Source organism: Echinops telfairi, unplaced genomic scaffold, assembly GCF_000313985.2.
Source record: "Echinops telfairi isolate 266 unplaced genomic scaffold, ASM31398v2 ScPeMD7_12;HRSCAF=54, whole genome shotgun sequence".
NCBI lineage: Eukaryota > Metazoa > Chordata > Mammalia > Afrosoricida > Tenrecidae > Echinops > Echinops telfairi.
The window spans coordinates 461315-479365 of NW_022103909.1; the positions used below are offsets into that span (position 1 = coordinate 461315).

Sequence of the window (18051 nt, forward strand, 5' to 3'; positions counted from 1 at the left end):
ATCGCAGTGACAGCGTCACTCTGGGGGTGGCCTTATTTTCTGCTTTCGTTGTGATTGAGGTTTTTCTCTTTTATTGACTTATTTAAAAGTTTTTCCTGATATGAAATCTAGGATCTGTAAATCTATAGAGACAGTAACTGGATTAATAGTTTTTTTGGGGTGGTGGTGGCAAGGAAGGTTGGGGGAACACGGGGAGCTAATCACGGCGAGTATAAGAAAGAAGAAAATGTTCTAACATTGTGATGATTGTGCAACCCTTTTTAGCATGGGGAAAAGGCTGAATTTCATGGTATGTAAATGATAAATAGTTTAATAAAACCATTAAAATAATGATAAACACAAAGGTTCCCCTATGGGGAACCCCATAGGGCAGTTCTGCTTTGTTCTGTAGGGTCACTGGGAGTCCGGCTCATCTAGAAGGCAGCGGGTTTGTTTCGGGTTCTCACATAAGTTCTTCCCCCTGCTGCAGTTGACCTTGGATAAGGTGTTTTACCTCTCTGGGCTTCGCTTGGCTAGCCTGTCCTTTACCGTGGATCTTTCTGGGTCTCTGAGAGGAGCACTGTGTGGTGGTCAGGTGCAAAGGCCCTGGGGCTCACCTACTCAGGTCCAAATCCTGGTTCGATGGCTTACTGGCTGTGTGGTCCTGGAATGTTTTTGTTCTCTCTGTGCCTCACTTTCCCCTTCTGCACGATGGTGACAGTGATCGAACCGGCTTCATAGGTGTTAGGATGAAATGCATAGTGCCTGAAAAAGCTCTTAGAATAGGGCCTGGCATGCAGGTCTCATTCATTATTTTATTGTTGGCTAAAATAGCCCAAGGACAGTAGTTACTGTGGACCAGACAGAGGGCACTGGGGTACAACAAGACATTTGGTGCATATTAATGTGTTGGCACATCTGTACCTTTTGGTGTCCTTGCAGAGAAGATGTGAAACATCAGGGAGGGAGGAAAGTACCACTGGGTAGATTCCCAGAGGACACCCTGTGGCTGCAAGGGCAGGCTGCTAGCAGCGTTTCCTGTTCTTGCCATTCTCCCAGGTCTTGCTGTCCTCCAAGACCACGCCACTGGGTGAGGTTGGAAAGAGGCATCCCTACCGTTACATAAGCACTCAAACTTGAAACCCAACGCCATCTTCCTTAGCTCCCACCCTACCTCTTCTCTGGATTTCTTACTGTCAAGTCCGATCCTCCAGGGGATTTGGGAGGGGATGGCACTTATTCATCTTGTCTCTCCCTCATCACTTGGCTTAGTGCTCACCCACACCCCACTGAGCTGAGTCTGACTCACAGGGACCCCATGTGTCAGGTAGCCCTATTCCATGGGGTTTTCTTGGCTGTAATCTTTTTTTTCAAGGCAATTTTATTGGACATCATCCGCAAGTGACACAATCCAAGAGTTTCATCGTTTCGAGAAGAATTGCACAGTCATCCTCATGATCAACTTTAGAACACCTCCTTATTTCTTGTACTCATTGTTGTAAGCTCCTCATTTCCCCCAGCCTCCCGCCATCACCCCGAGAAACCATTCACCCAGTGACTGCCGCTATAGACCCACCCATCCTGGACTTCATCTACCGACAAACACACAGAAACCCAAAAAGCTAGCCACAATAACAAAATGAAAGAGAGGAAAATCTCAATAGAAAAGAAGGCAGAAAATATTAAAAATCAGAACAACTTTAAAATGGGTCAAAAGGGAGATCAAACGATAAAGTGTTAAATTTTAACCTAACTATATCTGCCATAATCCACTTTCCAATATACTCTGCATGATAACAAGGCTATTCACAGCCCTGGTCTATGTTCAGAGGGAACTCACTGGAGGCTTAATCCACTGAAAACAAACAAACAAACAAACAAACAAACAAATAAACAAAACCAAACCCCAAACCAATACAACTTTCAAATGGGTTAAACGGGGGGTAAAGTCAGATGCTATTTTAACCTAATTATATCTGCTAGAATAGCCTGTATACTACTCTCTGTCTGACAGCAAGGCTGTCCACATCCCTGGACTGTGGTCAGAGGGGTTTCCCCGGAGGCTTCATCTATGTGTGGACCCTGCAGGTGGCTTTTGGGCTTCCACTGTCATCCACAACCTTCTGCAACCTGGGTTTCACAATCTAAGCTCCCTCCTTCGGATTTGGATGATATTATTTGCAATCCTTGGCTCACACAGGCTGGCCTGGACTGAGTTGGTGTGTTACTTAGATGGCTGCTTGCTTGAACAAGCCTTTAGCCAGGCACCATCTAGTTTCTTCACCACACTTTGCTAGAGCACTCATAGCTTCAATGATTTCTTCATGAGGGCGAGGATCAAGTAGGGCCATGTCTTAAGAGCTACGTGTTCTTAGATTGGAGCCAGAATTAAGAGCAACCCCAGGATCCATTCTCACATCTCTGGTATATAGCTTTCTCTGGCTCACCTTAGAGACATCATTATCATTTTATGTTAGAGAACATTATCAATCATCCCCATGAGGCATATGGTAATTCTATTGATAGTGTCATTAATTTAGGTAATGGCATAGAATTTAAAACACAGTCAAGAAAAGAAGATTATTCAAGTATAAGCTGGCTACAAACTCTAATACACGAATTATTGACTTGTACAGATTAGACTTTGAAGTGACCAGACACTATTTACACAAACACTGGGAGTTGGCTATAAAGGCAAAACTTTCAAGTATTCGTTGACAGTGGCAGAACCAGGCCTACCACACCAATGCATAGCTAAGTAAAGCAAGGAAGGCATTAAAATAGTAAGTATATGGTAGTCCTGGGCTACCACTCATTGAGCACCCTCGAGGCAAGAGATTGGCATCCAAATCCAATGACCATCAGTTCTATATCCTTGGGATAGTGGCCATCTGCCTCTGCTCACACTCTGAAAGGTCACCAGGCCTTTCTTCCATGGGGCTTCTGGGTGCATTTGAACCTTCGCATGATCAGCTGATCATAAGCAGCCTATGCCATTCAGAGACTTCCCTGGCTCAAATTCAAACCAAGCGCACTGTCACCTCTGTTATTCTGACTCATAGTGACCCTATAGCGACTGGTCCAAATAGATGCTTAATCACACGCTGTCCTCACACACATACACAACGTAACAAAACCACGGCTCTCACATGCACCAACGCCCCTAAGCTTGGTGGGTGGGTGGGAATGCTTAATGGGTCACATAATAGAACAGGTGGAAGATGGGAGAAAATCAATGAGATGAAATTGAAAGGGGACTCACTCCTACAACAAATACCTATTGAATGCCTCCTGCGTTCCAAGCATTGTCCTACGTGCAGGGGACACAGAAGACAGCACAGCTGACCACTCCCTGTCTTCATGGAGCACGCCTGCTGTTGCAGAGAGACCAACAAAAGGGCGTCATCATGTAAAACACATGGCAGGGAAGGAAGTGCACGTGCTAAGGAGCGAGCAATAAAGCCCGGAGAGAGGCTAAGACGCATCAGAGCAGGGATGGGCCTCAGTGTTGCAATTTTGCTGTAGGGTGGCCAGAGAGGGTGACTTTAAAATGTACATTATAGGAACAAGGGGCCAAACGGTCTGGAAACCTGGGGAGGAGTATTCCAGGAAGAGGGAAGAGCAAGTCCCGCTTTGGTGCGGGAATCTTCCTGGCATGTCCACGGAGAACACAGAAGACAAAGCAGGCGAGGTCTCTTTCGTGCCCTGTACTTTTCTCTCCTTATCATAATTGCAGATAATTATTTGTCTAATTACTGGTTTAATGTCTGTTTCTTCACCGCGCTCCAAGGTCTCTTGGTGCAGGGACAGGATCTTGGTCTCTGCTCAATTCCTAATTCTCGGCGTGGGGCCTAGCACACAGTAGGTGCTGCTGTTGTCATTGTTAGGAGTTGTTGAGTTGGCTCCAACTCAGAGCACTCCTATGGACAACAGAACAAATCGCTGCTGGTCCTTCGCATCCTCACACGCCTGGCTGGGCTTGAATCCATGGCTGCAGTCACTGACATCCATGTCCCCCAAAGTGTTCTTGTTCACCGATCTTCTACTTATCCAAGCGTGATAGGACAAGTCCTTCTCAATTGCTTCTTCAAAGTACGTAAGACAAATGTTCCTCCCTTCTAAGGAACATTTGGGCTATACTCCTTCTAAGACACATTTGTTCTTTCCTGACAGCCCATTCTTCAACAACACCATAATTCAAGGACATCAATCACTCTTCTATTTTCCTTATTCATTTTCTAATTTTCACAAACATATGAGGCAATTGAAAAATACAGTGGCTTAGTAACCATAGTCATGCTTTTTTTAAAAACCGGTTTTATTGATATATCATTCACATGCGATAATCCAGTTGTTTAAACATAGTAAAGACAGTTGTGCAGTTTTGGAATGCTTTATTTATTCTTGTACTCATTATTATTAGGTCCTCATTGCCCCCAGTCTCCCCAGTCATAACTCTAAGGAACAAATAATGTAGTTATTGTCTGTATGGATTACCTATCCTGGACTTCATATAAAGAAAATCAGACCCAAAACAACACACACACACACACACACACACACACACACACACACTCCAACAGCAACAAAAGTAAAACACAGAAAAATCTCCATCTAAAAGAAAGCAGGAGATCACAGAAACTAGAAAGAATTAAAGGGACCACAAATGGCCATAGGTTATATCTGCAGAAATCCATTTTCTAGGGGACTCTGTCTGATGGCAAGACTATTCATGTCCCTGGTCCATGGCCTCAGGGAGGTCAATGGAGGCTTTAATCTGGGTGGGGACTTTGCAAAAGGAGTTGGGCTTTCATTGTCATCCATAGCCTTCTAAAAACTGGTGCTCAGAATTTAAGCTCTGATACAATTTCCTCCTTTGATCTTGTATTTTATTATTGACAGTCCTTGGATCACACAGCTCTTGTGCTCCTTCTCTATCCCCTTAGCTGACACCTCACTTAGATGGCTGCTTGTTTTAAGGCAAACCTTTCAGACCCCAGATGCTAGTCTTTCTGAGAGCGAGTCACCATCTGATTTCTTCACCACATTTAGCCACAACATCTATATCTTCAGTGATCACTGCATGAGAGCAAATACTGAGTAGCGTCACATCATAAGAACTAACTGTTCTTAGCTTAGGGTTAGAGACGTTTGCTTTTTAATATGATAAAGAAGTCTTTTGCAGCAGATTCGGTCAATGGAACAGCAAATCCCCAAACCATTGTCATTAGAGTGGATGCTGACTCAAAGACCCTATGTAGGGTTTTGGGCTATAAATATTACAAGAGCAGGTAGCCTCACTTTTCTTCCACAGAGTAGCTGGCGAATTTGAACCGCCGACCTTGCTGTTAACAGTTCAAGAGTTTCCCCACAGCACCACCAGGCTTCATCGCTTAAGCCAATATATCCTTTAATTTCTTGACTGCCGCTTCCATGAGTGTTGGATGTGGATCCAAGTAAAATGAAATCTTTGGCAACTCTAATCTCTTTCCCATTTATCATGATGGTGTCTATTGCTCTGGTTGAGAGGATTTTTAAAAAATTATATCGATTGAGGTGTGATCCGCACTGAAGGCTGTGGTCTTTGATCTGCATCAGCAAGTGCTTCAACTCTTCTTCACTTTCATCAAGCCAATTTGTGTCATCCGTATACCACCGGTTGTTAATGCGTCTTCATTCAATCCTCAAACTGTCTTGGATTATTTGATTACCATACAGACTGAAGCAGTGTGGTGAAAGGCTACAATACTGACGGAAAGGATTCACACCTTGACTGATTTTAAACCAAATGATATCTCCTTGTTCTGTCCAAATCCCAGCCTCTTGGTCTATGCACAGGTCCTGCATCAGCACAATGAAGTGTGCTGGGATTCTCATTGTTTCCAATCTTCTCGGCAGTTTGCTGTGATCCGCACAGTCTAATGAATGCCTTAGTCAATACAACACAGGGAAGCATCTTTCTGATCTTCTCTGTTTCCAGGTAAGATCCACTTGACATCATCAATGACAACCTCTTGTTCCCCGTCCTTTTCGGAATTGGCCTTGAGTTTTTGGCTGCTCCCCGTTGATGTGCCCAGGCGACAGTTTCTGGGTGGGCTGTCGCGCTTTCAGTGAGAAGGCGGCTGAGGAGTTGTAGTGGTGGCTGGGGGGGATTTAGGGTGGTGCAGGGAAAGGAGCGGTGCAGGCAGGGGCACTGGGATGAGGATTGGAGGAGCTGCTAGAGCATTACAAGAAGCTGCACTTTCCAGGGCTTTCCCAGAGGTGAGGACCAGGGTGGGGAGACACTGTCGTGCTGAGCTATGGTCAAAGAAGGCTCCCCCAGAGAAGGAAAGACTGAGCGATGTTACACCAGATCCTCAGCACTCCTGGGCTCACGGTTCAGTCCGTGGCAGAGCCACATGTCCCTTCGCAGCTGCAGGAGTTGGGATCGCTCTGCGTATTTCGTGTGCAGAGAAAAATCTCTCAGCCAGGAAGGGACCTAGCTTTCAACCTGCCATGCCATTTTGTCAATCTCTTCACCACTAGTGCGTACCCACACATAGTCACATGTATGTATGCGTGTGTGTATACAGCTATGCATATATGAGGGGGGCCTGAGGATCAACTTCTGGAAAACCAGCCATGGAAACCCTCTGGGATGCACTTGTATACAAACGGTGTTGCCCGTGCGTGAGCGTCAATAGAATGGCAATTTCCAAACAAACAGCAGCGTTGACGAATCTAGGAATTCCAGAAGGTTCCTGGGTAACTTCGGGGATATGAGTTCATCTCACAAAATAACTACGGATCTCAGCCTAGCACGTGCCAGACCCTGAGCTGGAGGGAATGGCGGGCAACACCGATGTCATGGCCTCATGAGGCAGGTGGGGCCTGGTTGCCTTGGCAAGCTGGAAAGGTGGGCGGCAGCAGGGAAGAAGGGGAGGTTCACCGTGGGCTGCTGCATGGGCAGTGGTCTGATCTGTGTGGGAGTCCTGGCTCCTATCCTGATGGACGTGGCTTGGGCCTGGCACTGGGATTCCTGAGGGAGGGGCCCAAGCAGGCTGAGAGGTCATCGGGTGCAACCTCTTAGGTTACCCAAAGGTGCAGTCTCTGCTCCCTCCCCCGCCCCCTCAGGATCTCGGAGTGAAACAAGGCCACTGAACTAGATGGCTCGAAGGAAACTCCCTTCATCGCAGAATTGCAGATATGGGGAAGCTCCCTGGAGGGGGCTTTTTCCCCATCCAAAGTGTGACCTCTCTCTTCCACCCTTAATCCGGGGTCACAAGAGCCCTTCTCAAGCACTTTCAAGAAGCCCAGACAGATGGCACCAAACCTTGCTTCTAGAAAGAAAGAGTGAGGGACTGACTTTGGCAAAACCAGCCAAGAGACCCCCCTGGGGTGCAGTTTCTGTGGAGGAGGTTGCAGCCTTTTGGAGCATACCGGATGGAGACTGGTCTGTGTTCTTGTTGTGTTTAGTTTCCCCCTCAAAGTAGATGACAGCAGCATTTATGGATCTGAGGAGTCAAGGAGGTGCGTGGGTTGGAGGTGAGTCCTCTGTGATATTCAGCCCGGTTCCTAGCTCTTTATGGGCCGAGATCCTCAAGGTCTGAAGTTCGAAACCACCAGCTACTTTTTGGGAGAGAGCCAAGGCTGTCTCAGACAGGCACAAGGACGTTCCACCCTGCGGGAGTGACAGGGTCGTCTGTCTGAGTGCGCATTGACTGGATGGTGTGTGTGTGGGGTGTTTGGTTTTTGGTTCACACTGACCCCAGGCCGAGTCCCCGGGGGCACTTGACTCTCCTCCTTGGTTCTTGTCTTGCTTCTCCTTCCCTCACCTGCCCCCATCCCTGTCCCGTGAACCCTAATGCTCTCCCCACCCAAAGGCCCTTCCTTTTCACTTGGAGGTCATCTGAAGTTGAGTTTCATCCAGGATGGGGCTCGGGGAAGGAGGAAGGGGTCTCTAATCCCCTGGAGGGAGGGAGGCACCATTGTGTGGCCTCAGGTGGAGTGTTTACCAGCTTGTTCACATTACTGAGCCTGACTTCCTCATAGCATGCGACTCCAGGGTTGAGCAGGCACGTCTCTGGCCATCCTGGCTTTGATGGGCACCAGCACAGGCCCTTGCGCCCCTCCCACGGCTTCAGAGGTCCACCCGGCTCCGGAGAAGTGTGGGGCCAGGAGAAATAGCCTTCCCACCTTGAAAAGAAGATGTTCCGGCGCTTTCTAAAATCCACAGGTGCCCAACTAGGCCTGCAGCCTTGCAGAAGCTGAGCTGGGGGCTTCTGGAAGGTGTCCTTCCAGATGAGAGGCTGTGCTCGACTACAATAGCCCTAAAACTTCCTGGCGTGGTACCCCCCAATGTCTGGTGCCTGCTCTCAGAGGTCCAACAGAGTGTTTGTTTGTTTTTGTTTTTTTTCCAAGCGAACATTTTGTTTCTGAGCCTGGCGGCCTCGGGCTTGTCCCTGAGCCAGTGCCGTGCTTCACCCCAGCGGGATGGGGCTGGCGTCTGGGTGTCTGTGGAAGGGCTCGGAGCCGCTTCTGGGCCATCCTCGACGGAGAGCCTGGTGTGGTTAGGGTGGTGTCTCCTGCGTGATTGCTGGGTTGGGCTAGAGGAGGGACTTGGGTGCCCTGTTTTTCGGTTTCACTTCCAAGTCCCGAGTGTCCTTTAGCCAACGACGACCACAACAGCTCTATTGACGTGCCAGCTTTGTCGTGCCACCAAGGGCTTTCCTCCTTCAACGCTTGCAGGCCCAGCCATCTTCTCTTCACTCACCTGTCTCCTCTCTTCTTTGAATCCTCCTTGAAGGCCTAGCTCAGGGCCACCCCTCCCACGGCCAGCATAACGTGCTGCCATCTGGCTGCTTCCGTGACCCGGGGGCACGCTCCAGCGCCCCGCTCGCAGCCTGGGGACTCAGGGATCAGGGTCTGGGCCGCTTCTCCCTGGGCTGTGCACGTGGCTGGGAGGCCACTGTGTCAGGATAGGTCAGTTGGAGCCAGGTGCCAGACACAGTCAGGCCACGGGCATCTTGCTCTCCAAGGCCCAGCCCAGGCACAGGGAGGGGATAAAAGTCCCGTGCCGTGGCCCCAGGGCAGGAACTCACACACCCCGAGAATCAGCGAGTCTGCTGACAGCAGCGACAGCTGGGTGCCCAGTGGTCTGTCCCCACCATGTCTCTCTCTCCAGGTCGGGCCCAGAGGGGCTTCAGTGCCCACTCAGCCTGTTCTGGTCCCTCGGGGGCCCCAGCCAGGAGCAGCTTCAGTAGCAGAAGCCTTAGTCCCTTCCGGGGATGCAGAAGGGCTTCCAGCGGAAGCGCCTGGGGGTCAGGAGGAAGGCTGGGGAAGTGGTTTGGAGGGGGCAGGGGTGGGTCTGGGCTTTCCCAGTGCCCTCCGGGGGGCATCCAAGAAGTGACCATCAACCAGCAGCTACTGAGCCCATTGAAGGTTGAGATCGATTCCCAGTTCCAGACGGTGAGGACCCAGGAGACCCAGGAGATCAGGGCCCTCAACAACCAGTTTGCTTCCTTCATCGACAAGGTGAGAGGCCAATCCTGTGTCTGTCATGATGGGCTAGAGAGTGGGGTGGCCTGGCTTCTTCCTCCGGTGTTTCTGACGACTTCTGCAGTACGGCAGTCCTTCTGGGGTATCTGTCATTCTGCTGGGAGCCCCCTTCTTTCACGCTCGGGCCTCAGCAGGCCAGTATTATGCCTTACGATCTCTTAAATGGGATCACATCCCGGTGAAGGCCCAAGGATTCCCACCACACCGCCTGGGTAGGGAGTCAGGAAAATGCGGACTGACTGGGGGGCCCCTAAGGCTTTACTTTCCGGATGCTCCATCCACGAAGTCCTCTGGACCGGAGCCTTAGGGATCCCCTGCTGGGCCTGTAGGTGCGGTTCCTGGAGCAGCAGAACAAGGTGCTGGAGACCAAGTGGCACCTGCTCCAGCAGCAGCAGCAGGGGGTGAGTGGCCGCCAGCAGAGCCTGGACTCTGTCTTTGAAGCGTACTTCAGCCAACTCAGGCATCGGGTGGAGGAGCTCCAGAGAGATCGACGGGCTCTGGACGCCGAGCTGACAACGTTCCGGAACCAGGAGGAGGAGTACAAGGCCAAGTAAGCACAGCCACGCCCCAGCATTTTTCCAGGGCCTAGGGCATCCAGGAGGTGTGCCAGGCAGAGGGTCTCCCCCATGCTGAGGTCCCAGACAGGCAGGCCTGGCTGTCCCGGAAGCATCCCCCCTCCACCCCTGCATCCCCATTGCCTGTGACTCTCAGCATGGGCCACCTGCTACAGGTAAAGGAGTCCCAGCAGCCTCCTTCCCCGACCTTGGGCGCCTTGGAGGCAGGGCTGCCACCCAGTTCTAGGAAGCCCCTGCTCTGAGGATCCCTGTTTCTGCTCAGGGCGGGGAAGGGCCTGTGTTTTTCAGGAGACATTCCTGTTCAGCAGGCTATGACCGAATGTGACTCATGTTCTCTGGTGTCAGGACTGGATAGGAATCAATTCTGTGGGACCATCTCCAGGCATGATTCACGCCTGGGTTGTGCTTCTGAGCTCCACACCTGGGTCACCTGGTGGCCCAGAGAGAGTCGCCGACTCACAAGCACCTCGCGTTTGGGGAACCAGAAGGAAAGAGCAAGTGCTTCCTTTCTCCCAGCCCCGGGGTTCATGTCTACATGCTGGGAAGTGTCAGCTCTTCCTTTCATGACCTTTCAGGGCTGTAGGGAGGATGGGTTGGGCAGTGGGGGGCCCTGGAAGGAGCCCCAAGATCAGAGCTAGAATCTGTGGACCTCCCTATAATCTATAGGATGCTAGAAGCCATTCTCCAAATCATCTGTAGAATGCTAGAAGCCGTTCTCCAAATAATCTGCATGTTGCTAGAAACCTTAGAGCCCAAACGGGCTCCCACCGATGATGGCTGTGAGCAGCGAGGAGACGAGGCATTTGGACGAGTCTTGTCAATGACGACACAAGGTCACTTTGTGTCTTTAAGGGCTCTGGGCTTATAGAGTGGCACAGAGGGAGGTCACTGGGAAAGAGGGAAGCCAGGAGCTGGTGGTAGGGTCCTGGCTTCGGAGCATTGGAAGGAAAGGGTGGTTTCTCCCGGAAGGTCATGTCTGGAGGCAGGGGCAGCTGCTGGGTCTAGCACCTCAGGTCTCTCTCTTTCTCTCTCTCTCATTGTTTGCTAGGTATGAGCAAGAGGCCTACACCCGTGCCACCGTGGAGAATGACTTTGTGGTCCTCAAAAAGGTGAGGGGTCAGCGGCTGCTCCTCCACTCTGGTTCTGGGCGGCCACTGTGCACAATGTTTAGGAGGGCCGAGATCCTTAAGGAGGAGGTCTGTCAGGCTCCCCCAGGGAAATGGACATTTGGGGACCTAGTCCCCAAGACCCCAAGATGAGACCCAGATGATGGGTAGCGTGGCGAGCTCTGGGGGTCACTTTGTGAGAGGCGGTGGGGGGGTGTTGAGATTTATCCAGGAAGGAGTAAGTCCTGAGGTTGAGAGTAGGGGCAGTGTCAGAGATGGGAGAGAGAGACAGGTCTGGAAGGTGGTGGGTGGGTGTGGGGTAGTGGGTGAACAGAATTCCCGAGCCAGAGAACAGGGGTCACCAAGAGGATGGGGAAGCTATCTGGTGTCTGTGTTGCTGTCTCCAGGATGTGGATGAAGCCTTCCTGGGCAAGATGGAGTTGGAAGGCAAGCTGGAGGTGCTGAGAGAGTACGTCTGCTTCTTGAGGCGTCTGTATGAAGAAGTAAGGCTCCCCCAAACAGCGAGGCGAGAGGGCGGGGGCATTCCTGATGGCTCAGGTGGAAAACTGGCCAGGAGACACAGCCCCGGGACACAGTCATTGGGCAAACAGTCTCCAGGGACTTACTGTGGCGTGAATCCTTAGAGGAGGCCGGTGGGGCAAGCGTTCAGCTACTAACCAAATGTGCGGGGGGCCTTGAGTCCCTCTGGGATTGATTTGGAAGAAAGGCCTGGAAACTTACTTCCAAAACAGCAGCCCCTGAAAACCCCGGGGAGCACAGTTCCGCGCAAGGCCGGGAGCCAAGACAGCCAGTGGCTGGCTACTCCGCAGGTTTTTAGGTCGGAGCGTCCAGGCCCAACATCTGACAGAACAGGCTCAGGAAAGAAGTGCATTCTAGAGCATGCTCAAAGGCAATATACGTTATGGGGGGAGAGAGAACTTAGAACAGGGTAAGGAGAACTGGGAATGCAGGGATGGGGCACAGGGCAGGTGGCAATTTGAAAAAAATGGTGGTCTGGTTAGACTCTGTTCGGAAGGCAACATTTGAGGCAAGAGTTGAACGGGGCGAGGAAACCAGCAATGGTGGTGGGCATCTGGGGACTCCGTGTAGAGGGAGCAACAGGTGCAAGGTGACAGTTAGGAGCCTGCCTGGTGTCTTTGACAAGATGCAGGGAGGTGGCTCACTAGGTGTAGGTGCTCCCAGTAGCGCAGAGGAGCGTGACATGAGGGTGGAGAAGCAGTGGGACCAGGCAATAGATAGAAGGCCTGGCCAGCTATTTTCTTTGATAGGGAAACACGAAGGGCCTTTAGAAACCATCACCTACAAACGTCCTTTCCGAAAAGGACAGGTGGAGCCCCACAGGGGCCTTTGCCTGGACAAGAGAGCCGAGAGAGAGTCTAGGCGTTCCTGCCCATTTGCCTGGCCTCCCAAGGGCTGGTGGAACTGAGTCAATATTTCCTGTAGGAGTTGAGCCAACTTCAGACCCAGGTCGGTGACACGTCCGTGGTGCTGTCCATGGACAACAACCGCTGCCTGGACTTCAGCGACATCATCACCAAGGTCCAGGCCCAGTATGAGGAGGTCGCTCGAACCAGCAAGGCCGAGGCGGAGGCTCTGTACCAGACCAAGGTGTGCGAATGAGGGGGACGCTCTCGGCCGGGACAGGCTGGGTCTCCATGCCAACCTCCATCTCTGTCCCACTGGGGTTGTTTTAATAATCCCCCGAAGGTCCTGAGCTGTGTGGAGCTGGCCGTTTCTTTCCTACCCCTCCAGGGAGACCAGGTCACTGAAGAGAAGACTTTAGACTTGCAAAAAAATAACAAACCCTCCTATTGTTTCTTGGTCCCAGTGCTTTCATCTCCACCACAAATGAGGTTATCAGGAGGAAAAGACTTGAGAGCAAACGGTCTCCTCTTGGGGTCAAAGGTGAGGGCCATCTCCACCAAGCATGCCACCCCTGCTTCCTCCCCCAGTACTGTGAGCTTGAGGCATCCGTCCAGTCCCACGGGGACAGCATCCGCGAAAGCAGAGCCCAGATCTCCCAGCTGCACCAGGCAATCCAGAGGCTGCAGAGCCAGATGCAGACCCTCAGGAAGCAGGCAAGTCTCCCCAAGCCGTCCGCGCCCCCCTATCGCCTTGGCCTCCTCATGTTCTCTCGGCTCCCCAGTTTCTCGCTCTCCAGCCGCCACTAGTTTTAAGCTGAAATAGGATGGAGATTTCAATAACTTGGGGTGGAGAGAGTCCCAGGTCCCAGTTAGGATATATTCAGCCTTCTGCCTATAAGTTCTGGCCTGCATTTTGGGGGGGGGGGTTTGGAGGGAGAGGGATGGAGCTACCACCCCAGGAGGTTGCCGGTCCCACGATAATCACGTCCATTCTGCTTTCCACTTCTTGGGGAAAGGGCTGGCTCATCTCTTCTCTTTTCTCTTCTTTTGACTTCTGCCTCTCAAGCTCAGCAGGGACGTCAAGGCCAATTGAGCACTGAATTGTCTGGTCCCCTTTTGGGGAGGGGTGTGCGTCTCTGGTTGAGCTCTCAGCCCACCTAGCGGTGTCTTGGAAGAAAGGCTGGGTGCTCTACTTCTGAGAGGGCCCAGCCCTAAGAGCCAGTGGAGCACGGTTCTCTTCTGAACACCAGAAGCAGCGTACTCTTTCCCTCGTCCGTTAGGGAAGATGAGGGCCAACTGCAAAGAGCAGGCAAGACGAGGGGTGGGAGAGGGTGACAGGTGCTCTGCTCGGCCCCAGGAGGATGCTGCTGGTGCCTCTCATTCTGCAGGAATGAACAGAGGGAGGTGGAGGAAGGGGCGACAGGGGTGGGGAGGGGCTCCCTTGGGGGGGCGGGCGGCTCGTTTTCAGATGTGGGAAGATCCCAAATTCTTAAATCATCAAGATGTTTTGGCACTCATTGTGCCCAAACCCAAAGAGTCGTGGGGACCCACAGAAGGGTGAGAGTCCAGACAAAAGTTCGGGGGTCCCTTCCATCTGGCCGGCCATCCTTGGCTAATCCACTTCCCACACAGGACCCGGGAAAGGTCTCAGAGCAGGTCCTTTGAAGCCGAGACTGAATCCGGCACCCCTCACCTGCTGTTCTTTGGCACAGGCTGGAGGTGACAGGCCTGTGGCTGCCATGCTTCTTAAGTGAATTAGGACCCTTTGCTCTGGTTGTCGGGTGCTATGTACCCACGCCTGGGAATCACAGTCTCACACACACACACACACACACACACACACACACACACACACACACCCCGATGGGCTTCTCCTATGAGAGGCCCTTTGGGGAATGTGGTCCTTTGGGGACTGTCATGACTGCCCCTTGCCCTCCGGTGCACAAACATAAACTGGGCTCCCCGTGCTGGGCTGCAGCCTGGACGTCGGCTGGGTGGGGGTAGGTCCCAGCTCTGCCCGGGACCACCTTTCCAGCCTGCTGTAAAAGGCGCACCCTCGCCAGCCACGAGGGGCTTGTTTGGGAGTAAAACAAGTGCCTTTGGGAATGCCTTCTTCCCCGAGCCCGGCATGAAGGCCTCGAGGGGAATGTCACGTGGCTCTATGCCTGGCTGACCAGGGAGGTTGTCTTTTCTTGGGGGTTGTAAGCATCTGATTGGTGGGGGAGATGCAGAGATGTATTTTTCAACCAGACTCTGAGGCACATGAGCTGATGGCAGACACAGTGTTTGACCCGGGGGCTGTCCTAAAAGGTCAAGGATCCCTGGAGACAGACAGTTATCCTTGTGGGAGAGCAAAAGCACCCTGAGAGAAGCGGGGTGCAGGGCCGAGGGCTAGAGGGGGGAAGGAGTTGGGGACACGCCGTCAGGAGGCACCAGAGGCAGTAGGGCACTTAGAATGAGAGGGAAGGAGGAGGGGGTGGCCGGCGGTCCTTTTGGGCCCTCGAAGTCCTGGTGGGCCTCGAGGTCTCTTCACAGCGAGGACTGTGGGCTGTGGGCACCACCATTTCCTCCCCCGGCCCCCTGCCCAGAATGACCACCTGCAGTCGGCCATCGCCGATGCGGAGCAGCGCGGGGAGCTGGCCCTCCAGGACGCTCAGGCCAAGCTGGTGGACCTGGAGGACGCCCTGCGGAAGGCCAAGCAGGACCTGGCTCGGCTGCTGTGTGACTACCAGGAGCTGCTCAGCACCAAGCTGGCCCTGGACGTGGAGATCGCCACCTACCGGAGGCTGCTGGAGGGCGAGGAGTGCAGGTGGGGGGCGGGCGGGGTGGGGGTCGTGGGACAGTGACCCCAGAGAGGTAGGGGATGGGGAGAGGGTCCCCACACAGCACTCTCTTTGCCCAAGGGCAAGAGCCCCTGACACTGCAAATCACTAAGGGCGGAGGCCAACTCTGTGCGGAGGGAGGGATTTTACCTGGGGGATTGCAGGCTTTCCCAGCTGAGGGGAGGGGAGCTTCCCGGAGACACAAGCTCTTTCTTGAGATGTCTCCTCTCTCTCCTCCAGGATGTCTGGGGAGTGCACCAGCCAGGTCACCATCTGTGAGTATCAGCTGCCTTTGGGAGCGGGTCACCGGAGGGGAGAGCGGGTCCACGTTGTGACCCCGGTGTGCTTCTTGCAGCGGCAGTGGGAGGTGGCAGCACCGTGTCTGGCGGAGCCGGTGGAGACCTGGTGGGCACATGTGGATTCGGAGGCTGGAAAGGGAGCTTTGGGGCCAGTTGCTCCAGCCAAGTGATCGGAGGGTCCAGTGTCGTCCTGGACTCCGGGAAGGGGGCTGTGTTTGGATCCTGCTCCGTGTCCGGCTCCGGCTCCAGCTCCGGCTCCAGCTGCAGCACCATCCTGAAGAAGACGGTCGAGTCCACTCTGAAGACATCCATCACATATTGAGTGAGCTGGCAGCACTGGTTCCCACCTCCTTCCCAAATCGGTCAGGCCTGCCCCGTCCTCCCCATCACCCACCATGCTCTGCCTGGCCAGCGCTGACCTCCCTGCCCATAGCCCAGGCCAGCCTCACACGACTTTGCAAAATTAATAAAGTCCTACTGCCGGCCTCTTCCCAGAATTCCCTGTCTGCTGCTCTGAATGCTTGCCCATCTCATTGGCCTCCTGTCCACCCCAAGTCAAGGTGTCCAATGGCCAGCCCTCCAGTCCCAGCCAACCAGCCTCACCTGCCCCTCTCCCTGAAGCCTCCAGGTGGAGTGGGACTAAGTCTGAGAAAGCTTGGCCAGTGGGGGAGGAAGGTAGCATCTCTAAGTGGGGTGCTCCTTGCTAAGGGGGTGCTGAAAGACTTCCTGGTGCTCTGAAGTCACCAGGGACAATCAGCTCTGCTGGGAGGGGGTTCCACATCCCTCTGTCCATGGCAGCAAGCCCGGGTCTTCATACCTCACGCCCACCTCTCGTCTCTGATCTTTGCCTGGGACACCGGTAGCTCACGCAGGCGAATAATTGATCCATGATTCTAAGTAACGGACCCAACGTTGCCCCTTAAGAGGGCCGAGGGGAAGCCTCAGGCCCACTGGTCAGAATCTGGAGTTTGGAATGGACAGGCCTTATCGTCTACATGGGCCTCTGTGTTGTTGGTTCTCTTAGGAAGCGAGGCACCGAGTTCTCCCCAGGGTGGGCCTTTCTCTCTTTCTCCCCAGGCCCCTCACCCAATTCCCCTCCCTGCTGTGCTCCCCACAGCTTGTCCTGAGTGCAGACATTCCTGCGTCACTCTGCTAGGTCTCAGGTTTCTCTGATAAGCCACGTTTCAGCAGAAGCCCTGCTGGCGACAGTGTGTGTCTCCCATCTCTGCCAGTATACTCCCTTCCACCCGTGAGAGTCAGGCCTTCTTTCCCTGGGACCCGAGTTTCCTGGGGCTAGTCCAGATCCCCCGAGGAGGGCGTCTTGGGAGGAGCAAGGGTTCATGAATCCAGCTGCTGATGGAAAGGGGAGGGCCCATCCAGAGGACCACGAAAGAAAGGCCTGGTGATCTGAAAGCCCACCCACGGAACCCCACGGAGCCCAGTTCCACGCTGACACACACACACGGCGTCAACAGCAACTGTTGCTTGTTTGTTCGGGGGTGCTGCAGGGTGAGCCTGGGACGACCAATCTCAGGATCAGCAGTTCGAATCCACCAGTTGCTCTTCGGGAGCAAGATGAACCTGTCCATTCTGGGCAAGAATTGTAGCCTCAGAAACTCCCTATAGGGTCACTATGGGCCAGAATCAACCCTACAGAAAGTGCCAACGAAACACACAACGTTGCTCTAGTTCTTTAATGCTCCCCCTCCCCCACCACTATCATGACCCCAGGTCTACCTTACAAATCTGGCTAGACCAGAGCGTGTACTGGTATCGGCAGTTAAGAGCTCTCGACATATGGAATCCAGGATGGATAAACCCCTCAGGAACAATAATGGGAGGAGCAATACCATGCGGGTAGGGAGAAGTTGGGGGGAGAAAGGGGGAACCGATCACAGTGATCAACATATTAGGCCCCCTCCCTCCAGGGTGGCAAACAACAGAAACATGGGTGAAGGGTGAGCAGATGGTATAAGATATGAAACTAAGAATAGCTTATAATTTATCAAGGGGTCACAAAGGAGGGAAGGGTCAGGGTATCAAGGGCTGGTACCAAGGGCTCAAGTAGAAAGGAAACGGTTTGAAAATGATGATGGCAACCTATGTACACATATACTTGATGCAATTGATGTACAGAATGTTATAAGAGCTGTAAGAGCCCCCAAAACAATGATTTATTAAAATAAATGAAATAAAAAAATTGACTCTATGGCAGTGGAGTTTTTTTTGGTGGGGGGGAGGGGGGAACTAGGAACCTGTATTAGTCTAGGTACTTTAGAGAAACAAATCCACAGCAACTCATGTATAAGAGAGTTTTATGTAAAGAAAGTGTGCATCACGAAAACATC

At 52.7% G+C, this 18051-nt stretch overlaps 1 protein-coding gene across 1 annotated transcript; it reads left to right on the forward strand.

The window, feature by feature from the left end:
* Window positions 1-9126: 9126 nt before the first annotated feature.
* On the forward strand, window positions 9127-16025 carry KRT78 (keratin 78). The gene is made up of 9 exons (XM_004711352.1): window positions 9127-9492; window positions 9846-10066; window positions 11140-11200; window positions 11605-11700; window positions 12662-12826; window positions 13171-13296; window positions 15171-15391; window positions 15645-15679; window positions 15760-16025. The coding sequence occupies exons 1-9, from the start codon at window positions 9127-9129 to the stop codon at window positions 16023-16025; spliced, it is 1557 nt and encodes a 518-aa protein (XP_004711409.1).
* The last annotated feature ends 2026 nt before the right edge of the window (window positions 16026-18051 follow it).